This window comes from Musa acuminata, chromosome BXJ3-2 (assembly GCF_036884655.1).
Source record: "Musa acuminata AAA Group cultivar baxijiao chromosome BXJ3-2, Cavendish_Baxijiao_AAA, whole genome shotgun sequence".
Classification (NCBI taxonomy): domain Eukaryota; kingdom Viridiplantae; phylum Streptophyta; class Magnoliopsida; order Zingiberales; family Musaceae; genus Musa; species Musa acuminata.
Window position 1 is genome coordinate 25,721,995 of NC_088350.1, and position 14,073 is coordinate 25,736,067.

Here is a 14,073-nt window from a genome sequence, read left to right on the forward strand (position 1 = left end):
CTCATTTCTTATTCTTTTGATAAGAAAATATTTTGATAATAAAATAACCCTTATTATTGTTAATTTATTGTGGATTATCATTTGTTATTATAGAAAAATATTATTGGTGTCTTTCTCGGTACAACTAAACCTGATCCGTATATGACGACTCGTTCATATGATTTTTCTATAGTCATTATTTATACTAAGGTCAGGAGGAGCTTCTCGATCCAGTCTCTTGGATGCTTAAATTACTACCAAAGTCTATCATCTTTAATTTGGAGTTAAAAGTGTGTTTTAATCTTAACCTTAGGAGAAATAATATCTCATAAAGATTTAGTAAGGGAGATAGCTCGTAACCGACTCGAACTGTCCTTGGATCTCTAGAAATATTTATATAAATATTTTACTAAGAAGGCCGTTAATAATCGACTCAAATTACCTCTTGACTTTTAAGAATATCCCTATGAATATTCTGGATAGAAGACGGTTCGTAACGGACTTGAACTATCCCATAAATTTTTAAGAATATTCCTATGAATATTTCATTAGGAAGGTAACTTTATAACTGACTTGAGTTATCTTTTGAAGTCCTATTCACGTGGGCAAGAGGGTGTTGGGTTATTTGGGTCTCTTATATTCTCTATCATTTATTATAATTTTAAATTCTATATATATTTAAATTATTAATATAGTTTTATATTTATTTAAGGAGATAAAAGGATACTAATCAACAAATCATATGGGTTATTAAAAATCATCAATAACAACAAATTAACATACACAAACCGATAAAAAAAAAGATTAATATTTTCTTTTGATTTGAGTTTAAGATGCAAAATTAAGATCAATCGCATGTATTCATTCAATTTAATGCAAAAGATAATTCTCCTGATAATTTAATAATCATAACAATCGAACTATAGAGTTTATCTCAACGGTTAAACAATAAAAATCCAGGTTTTGTATTACGAATATGCAATTTAATGGGACAAATATACGTGAAATCAATTGGGTGGAAGGGAGATGCGATGTAGATTTAGCAACGACGCGAAATAACTGTCACAGGGCAGTGAACCGGTGTGCGATGAACCGGGCGGCGATGGACCGACCAACGCCCATAACTGCCGTCACTAGAAAGATCATAACAAAAGGTCCGGTTCTACTGATTGAGAGCCAAAACGGCCCCCATCTCTCTCCTCTTATTTCTCTCTTCCTCTCCATTCTCTCTCTCTCCCTATATAATCCTCCTCCTTTCTTCCACGTTTCCTCCGCCACCACCTCCCCCCCAACATCACTTGTCTTCTTCCTCTCATTCCCTGGGAGGTATGCATGCACGTGTGATCTCAAACACGACCTTTCCAATCTGTTATTTTGAATTTTACAGGATCTGCAGTTCTGAATTTTATTATTATTATTATTATTGTATTTGTCTTCCAATTCTACAATAAAATTCTTTGTTACGTGGATCATTAGACGTATTTGTCTTCCATTTCATGAGCAAATTTCGAGTTTTTTTTTATTCTCAAATGCTATTGATCGACAATTCTGTGACAATGATCGGTGTATCGCAGGATGCAGTTGCAATTTTCTATGTTAATGTCGATGGAAGTGATGTAAATTTCGATGGGACTGAGATGTTCTTGTTTCAGATACTCCAATTTTACGAGCCCGAGAAGGTCATGGGGAACAGAGGTCAAGCCTCTGCTTGCCCGCCGCGAGCCCTCGTCGCACAGGGCTCGCTGCACACCATCACCTTCGACGACGTCCAACAACACCTGTCTGAGTTGGGGAAGCCGCTGAATTCCATGAACTTGGATGAACTGTTGAATTCGGTCATGGCAGTGGAGCAGCAGATCCAAGCTCCGTCTTCTTCTTCCTCTTCCTCTTCGTCATCGTCGTCGTCGTCGTCGTCGTGCACCACCAACGCTTCCTCGGTCCCTCCGGGAAACTACGACCTGAATTGCCCGCTCAGCCACAAGACCGTCGACGAGGTGTGGCGCGAGATCATGCGGCACGAAGAGCAAGGGAACACGGAGGGCGCCGAGACGTTCGGGGAGACGACGCTGGAGGATTTCCTGGTCCGGGCCGGCGCCATCAACGTCGGCGCTCCCAACTGCGGTGGTGGGATCGACGGGGACTCCCCGCCTCTGCTGCCGATGGACCCGGTGGTGCAGCAGCAGCAGGAGGAGTGGCTCCGGTACCAGTTGACCACCGCTCAACACCAGCAGCAGAGCCAACCCATGTCGCTGTTGGAGACAGGCCTGCCGTTGTTCGCCAACGCGGTCATGAATGCAGGGCTGTGCGACCACCAGCTCGTCGTCAAGCCTGCCTCATCGGACTCCAAAATGACCAGCGAGCGGCAGAGAAGCGACGAGAAGACGCTCGATAAGATCACGGAGAGGAGGCAGAAGAGGATGATAAAGAATCGAGAGTCGGCAGCTCGATCGCGTGCACGAAAGCAGGTGTCTATATATCCACACATTACATAGATTTGGTTGCATCGTCTCTTATGCATTGGATCGCAGGCTTATATAAAGCAATTGGAAGAGGAGGTGATGCAATTGACCAACACCAACAAGCGGCTCAAGAAACAGAAGGTATGAACGGAATTAAGAAGAAGGTTCTCTTTTAGAACACAGAAGCACGATCTGAGTTGGATAGCAAATCTGACCAACCGCACAAACTTCCTTCCATGGACTGATTGTACATATCTTAATTTCCAAAGCTTTTATGCTTCGAAAAAAAATTCCTCCTAAGATATAGAATTCCTTCGATCAATGCATCCACAATTCATTTCTCTGCAGGCGCCAAACTCCTAATTCATTGCAGCACTCTTCCAAGAACATCTTTGATCTTTTTTTTTGGTTATTTGCTTCAGAAGAAGAAAAATGGGAGTCTAATTATCATATGCTACATCGAAACACCCAAATCTTATTACTGAATACCTTCCCGTGAGATGTATCTCACTGTTAGGCACAAAGGCATTCACCATGAACCAATTGAAGTGTTCTGTTGATTGGAACACCACCCAAGCTCGTTAGCTGTAATGTGGATCAGAACACAGAATTCAACTAAAACCTACGCATGGAAAATGATAATAAGGTGAATTAAAATGTTTTCTTAAATGAATGAATCATTGGGAGTAGCAATAATGATGTTCGTTCTAAGACAAAGAAGAGGTCTTCATCAACTAAGCGGGGCAAATTCTTCAGGTTTCCACATCTGTAATTTGCTGGTCTTGCGATTGCTGGATGTGACTAATTCGTTTCAGAGACTGCACAGAAGTAGAATTTTGCATCATGATCATGAATTTTTCTTTGTGACAATGGATTCCTCAAAATGGAGATATGAGCTAATGGTTCATCATGCTGCCTCTTTCAGGAAGAAGAGATGGCGTTGCGGGTCACTCCGCCATCAGAGCCGAGATACCAATTACGGCGTACGAGCTCTGCAAAATTTTGAGCTCCAACATGCTCCAGTTTTGACAAGATTCTTACTTCTTTGAACACCATGATATATTTAGTTAATCCAACACATAAACATTTGGCTTCTTATATCGATCTTTCATCTTTGAGGTTTCAAATAAGAGAAACTGAAGAGGGAAAAGAAATGTCTTTTTTGTTCAAACCAGTCTTTATATACCTACCTCTGTGCATTTTTTTTTTTCTTTTTATGCATTGTTTTCACTAATAAAGATGCTTTTCATTCATTGTATCGAATCAATAACATAAAAATGAAATTTTTGTTCTTGTTTTTTCCCTTCATTCACTTAATCTTTGGCTTTTAGTTCCTTTTTTTTTTCTTGTCTTAATCCTGTGGGATAGATAGAGATAGAGATGGCCAGACTCCATGTTCCTTGTCCATCACTGACTGATCTCCTTTGTTTCCCCTCCTATCGATTTGTTCTTAGCAATCGCCACATTGCTGCTTGCCTAGCCATCAAAAGACAACTTCATACTGATCCATCGTTCATTATCGTCAAGCGAAATTAATGAACAGGGGACGGCTCTTGCTTGATGGATGTGTGTTCCAAATCATTCTCGGCCACCAACAGTGGAGGTTCAAGGCAGCCAACCAGGTGAGAGTGAGGACCCCGGTTCCTTTTTTACTGTTAAATCTCCAACACAGGAGCTTCTTTTACTATCTCTTTCAGGAATAATGGATTTTGAGTTGGATTCCTTTGACTCTTTTGGTGGGGAATCTGAGGAATGGAGGACGATCCCGGTGGCTTCACAAGGTGGACTTTTAGAAGTGGTGGGGGACGAACCATTGATGGCCTCCTGTTTGCAGTGCCTTCAGGATTTCTTACTTCACTGGATGCAAAGTTTTATTTCATCACCACGAAGGCCATGAATCAGAGTTTCGACAAGGTTCATTTATTGCAACCAAACCATTGCTTGAAGATAGCTTACACCTCACCCACTCAAGCTGCTGTCTTCCTCGTTGCCACAGCCACAAGCTTCAACAGCTTCGCTCACGGTGAGGAAGATCCATTCTTCTCCTATTATGTCCACCAGCCCGGCCAACTTCATCTTGTGAATCACTCGCCAGCCGGGATTCGCTATAGATAGCTGTGACATCAAATGAAATTTCCAAGCAAGGAGTTTAGATTGACCGATCGATTTCCAGAAAAGAAGGAATGGCTTTGTGTCCTTATCATGTCTGGCTCACCTGAACGCCATTGGAGGTCAGCTTCTTGTGTATTGCTTCGACCGCAGGAATACCTGATGTGTCGATGTGCGTGACATCTGCAACCCACAATGGTCGGATTTAGATGGTCGTGTGAAGAAGAATGCGGAGAGTGAGATTTGGCGCTGTCTTTAAGCTGATCAATGAACTTACTTGACATGTCGAGGACCACGAATCTGGTCATCGTTGCATCGCATCCTCCTGTTATCCTCGCGAAGATCCTGCAGCAACATGGTTTCCGTTGTCGGGTGAGTTCAAGGCCAGGAGGGAAGCGACGGCCAACACTCCATGAACTGCTTCGCCTCACCTTTCTTTTACGGAGTTGGCATTCATGAAATGAAGGAAGGGTGAATCGATGCGAAGTATCAGTAAATTTGGTGTCTCAACAGCTGATGGGTGCTGTCTCATGCTGCAGAATATGTCTGTCCCTTGAATCCTTCCAAGCATCTCTGTTTTAGGCACAAGTGCACTAACAATTATCTTTGCAAAGGAGATGATTACCTGGAAACAACAGAGTCATCAAATGTTCAGGTAGTGTGTCATCAGAAAGTAGCGAATGTAGTCGCAATCGAAGTCGGAATTTTGCCTGCATGTCTACTGAGGCAAAAACTAGAGCAAGATTCATCTGCTGTGAACAAAGAACCAGAGAGAGATTTGCGTTCGATCAGCTCACCGCAGTCAGCAGGCCAATCTCCACTGATCCAAATAAAACACCAAGGAAAGCTCCGAGGCAAGCTAGGAAATCCATCTTATCAACCCTCCAGATCCTGCAAGCTTCTTTTATGTCGATGAGGCCCGGGAGGGCAGAGAGGATGATGGAAGCCAGTATGGTGACTGGTGTGTAGTACAACAGCTTCATCAGCAGCTGCAAGGATGCGAATACAGTGATGGCCATGACCATGTTCGACACCGTGGTTTCACAGCCTGCGCTCACATTTACTGCGGTCCTGGAGAATGATCCTGCAACGTTTGAGGAAGAACTTGCAGTACTTATTATTACTCTGCAAGTGCAGAATAATCTAAGCAATCTGTTTACCTGTCGCAACGTAGCAGGAAGACAAGGATCCAGCAATGTTCATGAATCCCATTGCCACCATTTCCTTGTTGCCATCCAGCTGATAGCCTCTTACTGCAGCAAAGGATCTGCCAACAGCAACAGCCTCCTGCAATTTCATTTCAAGTTAAACGTGGCCATGGTGTTCAGCTGAATGATCCATCTGAGTTCATACGTAGAGGCAGACCGTGAGGGCGATGATGGCACAAATGAGGCCAATCTTTGCTGTCTCTCCAATGAATGGACCAGTTAGCTGTATCTGTTTGACCGAGCTCGGATTCAATCCTTCCTTAACTTGCCGTATGATCTTAACGCCATGCTTATCCGCTCTTGTCAGGTATACCAGAAGAGTTGATAGAATGACAGAGAGCAGAGGAATGATGGCAGCCAACCAGAAGAGTTTCCTTTTCCTCAAACCCTAATGACATGCCACTGGTGTCTTCAGCTGATCTTTCTATCGAAATACAAGGAGGAGTAAAACTTTGCATTACTTACTATGGATCTCACGATAAGGATGAGCACGAGGAAGGAGCACCCGATGAGAAAGTTATCAGGGTTCCACTGTCACCAGCGAGACACGAAAACATATCAAGTTCGATGAGAATTCATTGCAGGATTAGAGATACTTGCATCAAAGCTTGCTATGCTTACTGGTTGATGAACTGCAAACCAAACAGCCTTGATGACAGAAACAACATCAGTGTTGCTGGTGAAGTGATTGATCCCAAGGAGTCCTTTTAGTTGCTGAAGACCTATCACGATTGCAGCTCCTCCGGTGAACCCCACAATTGTGGCGTGTGAAAGAAAGTCCACGACGAAACCCAATCTGAAGAGTGATAAATCAGTTGAACAACAAAGGTTTTCTACTTTATGTTAGAGAATTGATTTATAGTAGTTATCTAGATTGTTATCATGTTCTAGATAGTTATAAGCATCTAGAAATTATAAGGTAGTTCGTAGACCTAACTCAATCACGAGTGAAATGATGGAATATGGTAGTTACTACTAAGTCTTATAAATAGGATCATAGTTCATGAAGTAAGATAGAATATGTACATTTGAGAATATCTTGTAAGTGTTCTTGTCTTATTTTTTATTTAAATACTATAATGATTTTTTTAATCGAAAAGATTTTTTTTTTAATTACATCATAGTATTTTATTTTTATCGTTTTTAGACGGTATCGAGCAAACATATATGAATAGAGAGAGATAAGAGATAAGATTAACTGATCAAGAGAGAGATAAGATTAGCCTAGTGATATTGCTGCAGAGAGAGAGAGAGAGAGAGAAGATTTACCTGATACTAAATTGACAAGAAACCACTGACCTGAAAAATCCAAACGAGGCTTGGAAGATGCCAGCGAAAAAGGTAGCAGTGAGGACCAGCGATCTGTACGTCTCAGGATGGGTGTAAGGATCCACTAGTTTCTGAGTCATGGACGACAACAGAAGAGAGACGACGGCGACCGGTCCTATTGCTATATCTCGTGAAGTCCCCATCACAGCATAGATTAAAGGTGGCACAAAACTTGAATCTGTATTACAAGGAATAAGAATGGTGATCAAGTGTATGCTATGTGAGCTAGAGATGGCAACTTACAAAGGCCAAACTGGGGATCGAGTTTGGCTAGATTAGCATATCCGATGCTCTGCGAAAGACGAAATGGCTTTCAGAAAACGGTAGCAGAAGTCGAAGAACGAGAAGCAGCTACGTGCACACGATTCACTATGTGAACCACCTGAGGGATGCCGAGGCTCGCGAGAGTCAGGCCAGCCATCAAGTCTCGCCTGAACGACTTGCGATCGTAGTGCCTTCCCCAGCGAAGGATGGGAAAGAGGCCACGGAGCACCGAAACGAAGCATTTGGTCAAGGAAGATGGCCTGTTGACCTCAGCGAGAACTGCCCTCCTTACGCGCCCCGAGAGCTCTTGCCATGGAGGAGGCGGCTCCGGCGCATTCAGCACCAGCAGCGACGTCTCAGACCGAGCTGATACCTTGGAACCATGATCCGGCACTGATGCAGAGTTACCTGAAGAGGACCCCGTGGTTCCTGGGTTGAAGTGTTTGGGGAAACTCCGAGAGCTTCCTGCTCGCTGAAACATGGCAGAGATGTGAGGCTACGGAGGAGGAGGAGGAGGAGGAGGCGTGAGCTTGTGAGGAGTGATAAGTGAGATAGATATAGAGGAAAAGGATGGTCCCCTGGGAATTGGTGGACTGCGACGCTGCGATGTGATGGATTCTCTGGCGTCATATGAGCACAGTAGAAGATTCACTCCACAATCATTAGCATTCAGTAAAGTTCTCTTCTTTCATCCGAAGAAAAAGGCAAAAAGAACTCGATAGAGGTGGAGGAGTTATAGCACAAGCGATCAGCTCAGCTCAGAATCATCGAGTCTCGAGCTTGCAGAATTCTACTTCGCTTGATATATAGCAGAGAAGAAGGATAAGGTAGAGATGGATGGACATCTCCTTCTCGGCAACTGTAGCGGCCATTAGAGCAGAGCCCTGCATCACTGTTGCTTGAGGTTGTCCGTCTCGTGCACTTGTGCTGCTTCAGTAACAGTCACTAAGACATGCACAAAACAATCCAATCCAGATTTCATTTTTGCCGTGTGTTTTGGAGATGTTGGATGAACTCTTGCATGCTTATTGACTATTTCTTGATCATGCCAATTAAGGTTTTGAATCGCTAGTGTCTGTCAGGGAATCAGAGTCGTATTTGATCCACAACAAAGGACAGTTTTCTCAGGGTGGGAACAGAAGAAATGGATAGATAGGGGGGACAGTTCTCTGTGTTCTTTGTTCGCTTGTTCTTGGCTGATCTCCATGGCCACAGTCCCTGTGTTCGGATGCATGAGAGAGGGAAAGAGATTGAAATCACTGCTCGCGCGTGTATATATATATATATATATATATATATATATATATATATATATATATATATACACACACATACATATATATACATACACATATACATATATATATATACACATACATATATATACATATATATATATACATATATATATATACATACATACATTGATCAGTGTTGGCAAAAAGAAAAAAAAAGAAAAAAGAAAGTACGATAATCACATGATATTCACATGCATTGATCAGTAATTGCCTCACCTTTTAGTATTAAAAAGAAAGTCAATCATAATTACTGAGGAATTCGAATCCTAATAGCATATTCGAAATGAAGTTTTCTCTTAATTATCTTTTCTTCCTTCATAATTAAAAATTAATGAATTTCCACACACCCTTTTCATCAATATATAAATAAAATGGATCTTAGCAGTGAAAGCATGGAAAGATTAAGCGATTGACATTGATTCACTTACAAAATTGTGGAAGAAATTACAGAAACGTATGATACGAAAACAGCATATCAATCAATACTGCCAGCATTCTTGACATGCATGTTTTTTTTGTCCAAAAGTCATAACAGCTAATAATAAGTGCATTCCAATTTGGAATCCTTTGCACCAATCCAACCAGTCAAGATTTCCAGATCCCAACAATCCTTTTATACATACCTCACGCTGGATGACAGACTTTACAAGCTCCTATATCCCTTGTCCTCATCTCCTCATCCTCCTCTCTCTCTCTCTATAGACACATATATATAAACCCTAATCTCTTACATGCTGTATTGACAACGCCTGGGAGCCACCGCTCATCTTTGTCCTGCGGTCTACAATGGCTAGGGTGGCGTTGGTCGCTGGCTTGATGGCCGTCTATGCCTTGTCGGTCTCCGCCGCGGTTGCTGCTCCGCCACCCGCCGACTGCTCCAACGTCGTCACTAGTCTGTTGGATTGCTTGCCCTACGTGACCAATGGCACCGACACCGCCAGCCCCAGCAAGGCGTGCTGTGCCGGTGTTGCCACTGTCGTTACCCAGAGTCCGGTGTGCATCTGCCAGTCGCTGGACGAGGCTTCCAATCTCGGCATCGCCCTCAATATTACGCGTGTTGTTGGCCTCCCCGTCGCTTGCTCGGTGCGGGCGCCCAAAGTTCATTGCGATGGTATGTTCGTCTGGTGCTCTCATGGAAATCATATCTGTGCTTGATCTTAAATTCTTCCTTATTGTTTGAAGAAGATCTGATGGCGTGCCATGCAATCTTGCTTCCTTTTGCATGTGTTAATTGTTATTCTGATCATTTGGCTTCATTGAAATCGCAGCTGCAAGTCCTCCAGGTGGTTCTCCACGTAAGTTATCTTCCCTTCTCATGTAGAGAACAATGATCGATTGCTCTACGAACATGAATTCTAACGAGTTCTCATTGCACTCGACAACGTGATTCTAATCTTCGTTGATCAGGTGCAGCACCCACACATCCATCGCCAGGTCCATCACCATCACCATCAGGACCACTGCCATCTCCAGGTCTGTCACCGCATCCGGCGCCAACTACACCGCCCTCGCCACCTTCACCGCCGCTCCCAACGCCAGAACCTCCTTCGTCTCCAGCAACTCCACCGACAAGCACGTCAGTTGAACTTTCTCCGGCTCCGGCCGCCGATGGAGCGCCGGAGGAAGCCCCGTCATCTGATGCGCCAAAGCTCACATCTCTTCCCCTCGTCCTTGCTTGCTGTCTTCTCTGGCTTTATCTGCTGGTTTAGACAAGTATGACGTCTGGGTCTGAAGTCTCTGATTCCAAGTTCTTTCTCGAGCTTGTTTGTTGTTAGATTTGTAGTTGTTGTTAGTTTTAGATCATCAAGCGTTTCATGAGTTTTTGTTTGTGTAATAACGGTTGAGAGGATCTCTCATCTCCTACAAAATAAATATATCTTTGTTATTTCTTATTATTTGGGTTCAATAACAATATTTTGATTTCAACGAGGACGTTAAATTGGTGCGATAGTTAATTTGAACCTTAACTCGTCCGAGTCCTGCACTCGCTTTCACGAAAACTCCGATCCCACGACTCGGACGATCTCCGTATGACGACGGTATGCTTACCCCATGTCGCCCTGGCCGTGGATCGCCTTCCCATATGCCCTATATTAGTCGGATCTCGTGACCGCTTCTAAACTTACCTCACCGCTTTTGGGACCGACACGTCGTCAATTTTTTAAACTTCCTCATTCTCAACACTGCGAAAGCCAACTCCTTTTCTTACCGCGAGTGATCGCCACCCTTCCCTCGAACACCTTTGCCTCTGGTTCGTAGGGTCCCCTCGCTGGTTCTCGCTTCTTTGCTCTGCTCTCCACCACTGCGGCGATGGCCAAGCCTCCTGATCTCCGCGGCCGCTGCCATGTTGGTGGTGGCGTGCGTCCTCGAGGCGCTGGCCCTCGCCGAGCGCGACGTCGCCGGCGTCAAGCGGGGGTTCGTCGCCCAGGGCCGCGTCTTCCGCGACACTTGCCGTGCCGGGTTCGAAACGCCGGCGTCGACCTACATCAGAGGTGAGGGTTTCGCCTTTTGTTGGATTTTAGGCCGTCAATCTATATTAGTTCGTGATCGGCATGCCAACTGTAGATGTGATATGGGAAGGAATTGTGGGGAAGGCCTCAAAATAGGTTCTTGCTCGACGATGAGGGGTGTGGAATTCCGTAAGAATCATACTAGGAAGTTCAATTCTTGATGTCAGCTAGGGAATTGCGTTCCTTAGCGATAGATCTTTCAGAAACTTCACGGTGAAAGAAGAAGTAATATTGAATGCATTCTTTTGAATTCGGTAGGAGATTGTGGAATTAGTTGAGCGGCAGATCTAGAAAAGAAGGTGCTATTTACATAGATGTCATGTAAGCAAACATTTGCAATGCCATACAAGTAAAAATAGACTGAAGTTGACTGGTAGAAGGATTGGTATATGAGTGAACAAATATCTTATTTTTTTTTCATGATATATCATCTTTTACTTATTTGTTTGAGACAATGTTGTTTCGACACATTCTTTTTTCTAATATCTGAGGTGATAGACCATACATGTTCATATATGTATATAAATATGTTATAGCCTGTGATTTTATTAATTAGCCAATGTTTTATATGGTAAACTTGGTGCTTGATTTGGAAAAGGGTAAGGGACCAAGCTCAAGTTAGAAAGCACAAATACATATATAGTCTAAAGATAATATTTTGTCAACAGCTAAGCCACAAAAATATACACTATCTACTGGAAAAACAATAAACACCGTATCTCCTTAGTATGCAGTTATTCTTTTATAGTTTCAAAATGTTTATTTTTGATAGTATGTAAAGCAGAAAATGCTTGAGGTAATTATTGATGTTTGTTACCATGTCAAAAATGCTTCCTGGATTGTTTAAATGCACCAAAAGTACAATAAGGGAGATAAAAGTTAGAGCTTAGGAAAAGTTCATACTTTTGTAAGTACATAAAATTTTCATGAAACGGGGTCAATCACCTTTGATATATGCACGCCAATATCTTCCGATACTTATGTGTTCAGATTAATCACAACCAAGATATTTGCTAAACTTGTAATGTTCCTGTGATGGGAAGGCTTCCTTCAGAGGAATATTAAGGGTGGGAAGGATGTTTAAATTGTTTGAGTTGAGTCATTTGATAGATACTAAGAGTAGTTGGAGTTGAATGAGGGCAAGAGATGCGGAAGAGATTAGTTGTGATGGTAACAAGGGATTGATATATGAAGACATTACATTACTGATGGTGGGTGGGAAGAATTACAGACAACTTGGACGGAAACAGCAGAATGTTATGGAGTATACTGTTGATTAATAGAAAAAAAAAAAATAGTAGGAAGAAAGAAGAGTGAGGCGTTGGATTGTAGTGAAGCTTCAGGAGCAGCCTTGTTTCACTTGAACAAGAACTTCACTTTGGCCATCACAAATTTCTCATGTTGTTTGGATGTAAATTGTCATGTACATATGTATTTGTAATTGTAAATATGTCTGAAATTGTGATTTTATGGGGAACATTAGTTTTCATGATAAATTGATGGTTCTGCCGTAGATGGTACTACAATTGTTTAATTATTGTGTTTGTGCCTAAATTACCTAAAACAGAAAAGAATAGAAATACATTCATTGTTCATCCTTTTTCTGTTCATCATTTCTTCAATTTCTGTGGCTCCAATGAACACCATGGTGAAAGTATGTCAAACAAAGTGAAGGCTGTTTAGTTTGCATCCAATTTTGGCATTGCCAATAAGTTAAATGTAAAGTTATTTTAGTGCCCATGTTCTCTGATCTGAGAGTAATTAAATCATGATGTTGATTAAAGCTTCTCTAATTGATGAACATGCACAAAGTCTTTGAATTTTTGTATGGTTGATCTTCAGTCACTAGATATTGCTCAAGATGCAGTTATATGGATTTTGTTCATATCTTTTCACATTGGCTTTGGAACGGGGGTGAGTTTCTGCCCCTCTATGACAATATCTGCCACCGCAGCTCTGCTCTTTGTGATTTTGGTTTCAGTATGGTGAAACCATTTTGTTCTCTGCAGGTGCAAAGGTGAGTTGAGTGTAGATCAAAAGTCATTGGTACAACGATCTGCAGTTTTGAGGGTACGACTGATCACACAGGAACCTACAACATCCTAGTTGCAGATGAGCATGAGAATGAGATCTGTGAGTCTGTGCTCATTAGCAGCCCAGCGAGCGGATGCAAGACTGCACTCCAGGGTCGTGAGAGGGCTCAAGTGTTCCTAACCCACAACAACGGTATCGCCTCAGACACGAGATACACAAACTCACTACGCTTCCTGAAGGACTCTTCCCTGCCAGTCTGTGCCCAACTTCTCCAACCTATGAGCAATCTGAAGTTTAAGGTAGAATACTACTTTACCTCTGGGCTCTTTGGTTCTATGTCCTAATGACTCCTATAAATTGTCCTGGCACTTTATTGGTTTTATGCGACATTCATCACGTGGTTTGTCGCTGCTTGTGTCTACTATCTGTTCCAAGTTTATTCAGCATGCTTTCGCTATCATCTTTGCTTTCTGATGGCTGATATGCTACTTGGTCATGGCATGTAATAGTTCAGTGTATCACTGTATCTATTAACTTGGTCTATAGTGGATTACTGATTTAATTAAGGGCAATTCCAAATGTCTCCAAGCTGTCCATTGTTTTATGCAGACTTCTGTGTCATAATGCATTGGCTTGTGTCATCATGTGGTTTCACTTTGTCTTGCTCACCTTCTTCCACTCCTGGCAACCTCTTCACCTGGAACACTCTCATCAGATTCACCACTATGTAGTGGTGGTAGATATGGTGAATCTTGTAAGAGCATAAACTTCAGCAGGAGACAGTTTAAAACCAAGTGGAAGTAGCTCCTCTGAGTGAAGAAGAAGTGATGAGATCATGTAGCATAAGTAATTGAGAGTTGATAACCTTTTTTTGGAGGAAATC

At 42.5% G+C, this 14,073-nt stretch overlaps 3 protein-coding genes and 1 long non-coding RNA gene across 5 annotated transcripts; 3 read left to right on the forward strand and 1 right to left on the reverse strand.

The window, feature by feature from the left end:
* Positions 1–1,535: 1,535 nt before the first annotated feature.
* LOC103976399 (ABSCISIC ACID-INSENSITIVE 5-like protein 2) lies at positions 1,536–3,545 on the forward strand. The gene is made up of 3 exons (XM_065138977.1): positions 1,536–2,444; positions 2,508–2,579; positions 3,364–3,545. The coding sequence occupies exons 1-3, from the start codon at positions 1,536–1,538 to the stop codon at positions 3,442–3,444; spliced, it is 1,062 nt and encodes a 353-aa protein (XP_064995049.1). The 3' UTR covers positions 3,445–3,545.
* A 751-nt stretch (positions 3,546–4,296) lies between these two features.
* On the reverse strand, positions 4,297–7,862 carry LOC135631365 (low affinity sulfate transporter 3-like). Its single transcript, XM_065138976.1, has 12 exons — positions 7,467–7,862; positions 7,328–7,376; positions 7,055–7,262; positions 6,377–6,551; positions 6,221–6,286; positions 5,913–6,143; positions 5,708–5,834; positions 5,345–5,631; positions 4,979–5,172; positions 4,825–4,892; positions 4,654–4,730; positions 4,297–4,553 (listed from the first exon to the last, which is right to left on the reverse strand). Exons 1-12 carry the CDS (start codon positions 7,827–7,829, stop codon positions 4,398–4,400), a joined length of 2,001 nt encoding a protein of 666 aa, XP_064995048.1. The 5' UTR covers positions 7,830–7,862; the 3' UTR covers positions 4,297–4,397.
* A 1,516-nt stretch (positions 7,863–9,378) lies between these two features.
* Positions 9,379–10,506, forward strand: LOC135631448 (non-specific lipid transfer protein GPI-anchored 4-like). 2 transcript variants are annotated; one of them, XM_065139136.1, is made up of 3 exons: positions 9,379–9,757; positions 9,915–9,941; positions 10,054–10,506. In XM_065139136.1, the coding sequence occupies exons 1-3, from the start codon at positions 9,433–9,435 to the stop codon at positions 10,353–10,355; spliced, it is 654 nt and encodes a 217-aa protein (XP_064995208.1). In that variant the 5' UTR covers positions 9,379–9,432; the 3' UTR covers positions 10,356–10,506. The 2 variants fall into 2 exon arrangements, with proteins under 2 accessions (XP_064995208.1, XP_064995209.1); XM_065139137.1 differs by having other exon boundaries at positions 10,060–10,506.
* Positions 10,507–10,856: 350 nt separating this feature from the next.
* Positions 10,857–13,762, forward strand: LOC135631449 (uncharacterized). The gene is made up of 2 exons (XR_010494391.1): positions 10,857–11,138; positions 13,166–13,762. It is a non-coding gene; the product is annotated as an uncharacterized LOC135631449 (long non-coding RNA).
* The last annotated feature ends 311 nt before the right edge of the window (positions 13,763–14,073 follow it).

Bases quoted from the DNA above. Each gene is read 5' to 3' on its own strand.
- LOC103976399 (XM_065138977.1), top strand. From the start codon at position 1,536: ATGATCGGTGTATCGCAGGATGCAGTTGCAATTTTCTATGTTAATGTC. The intron at 2,445-2,507 runs GTGTCTATATAT...ATTGGATCGCAG, and splicing joins GATCGCGTGCACGAAAGCAG to GCTTATATAAAGCAATTGGA. The intron at 2,580-3,363 runs GTATGAACGGAA...TGCCTCTTTCAG, and splicing joins AGCGGCTCAAGAAACAGAAG to GAAGAAGAGATGGCGTTGCG.
- LOC135631365 (XM_065138976.1), bottom strand. From the start codon at position 7,829: ATGTTTCAGCGAGCAGGAAGCTCTCGGAGTTTCCCCAAACACTTCAAC. The intron at 7,263-7,327 runs GTAAGTTGCCAT...CTTGTAATACAG, and splicing joins CGATCCCCAGTTTGGCCTTT to ATTCAAGTTTTGTGCCACCT. The intron at 4,893-4,978 runs GTGAGGCGAAGC...ATGTTGCTGCAG, and splicing joins GCCAACTCCGTAAAAGAAAG to GATCTTCGCGAGGATAACAG.
- LOC135631448 (XM_065139136.1), top strand. From the start codon at position 9,433: ATGGCTAGGGTGGCGTTGGTCGCTGGCTTGATGGCCGTCTATGCCTTG. The intron at 9,758-9,914 runs GTATGTTCGTCT...TTGAAATCGCAG, and splicing joins GCCCAAAGTTCATTGCGATG to CTGCAAGTCCTCCAGGTGGT. The intron at 9,942-10,053 runs GTAAGTTATCTT...TTCGTTGATCAG, and splicing joins TCCTCCAGGTGGTTCTCCAC to GTGCAGCACCCACACATCCA.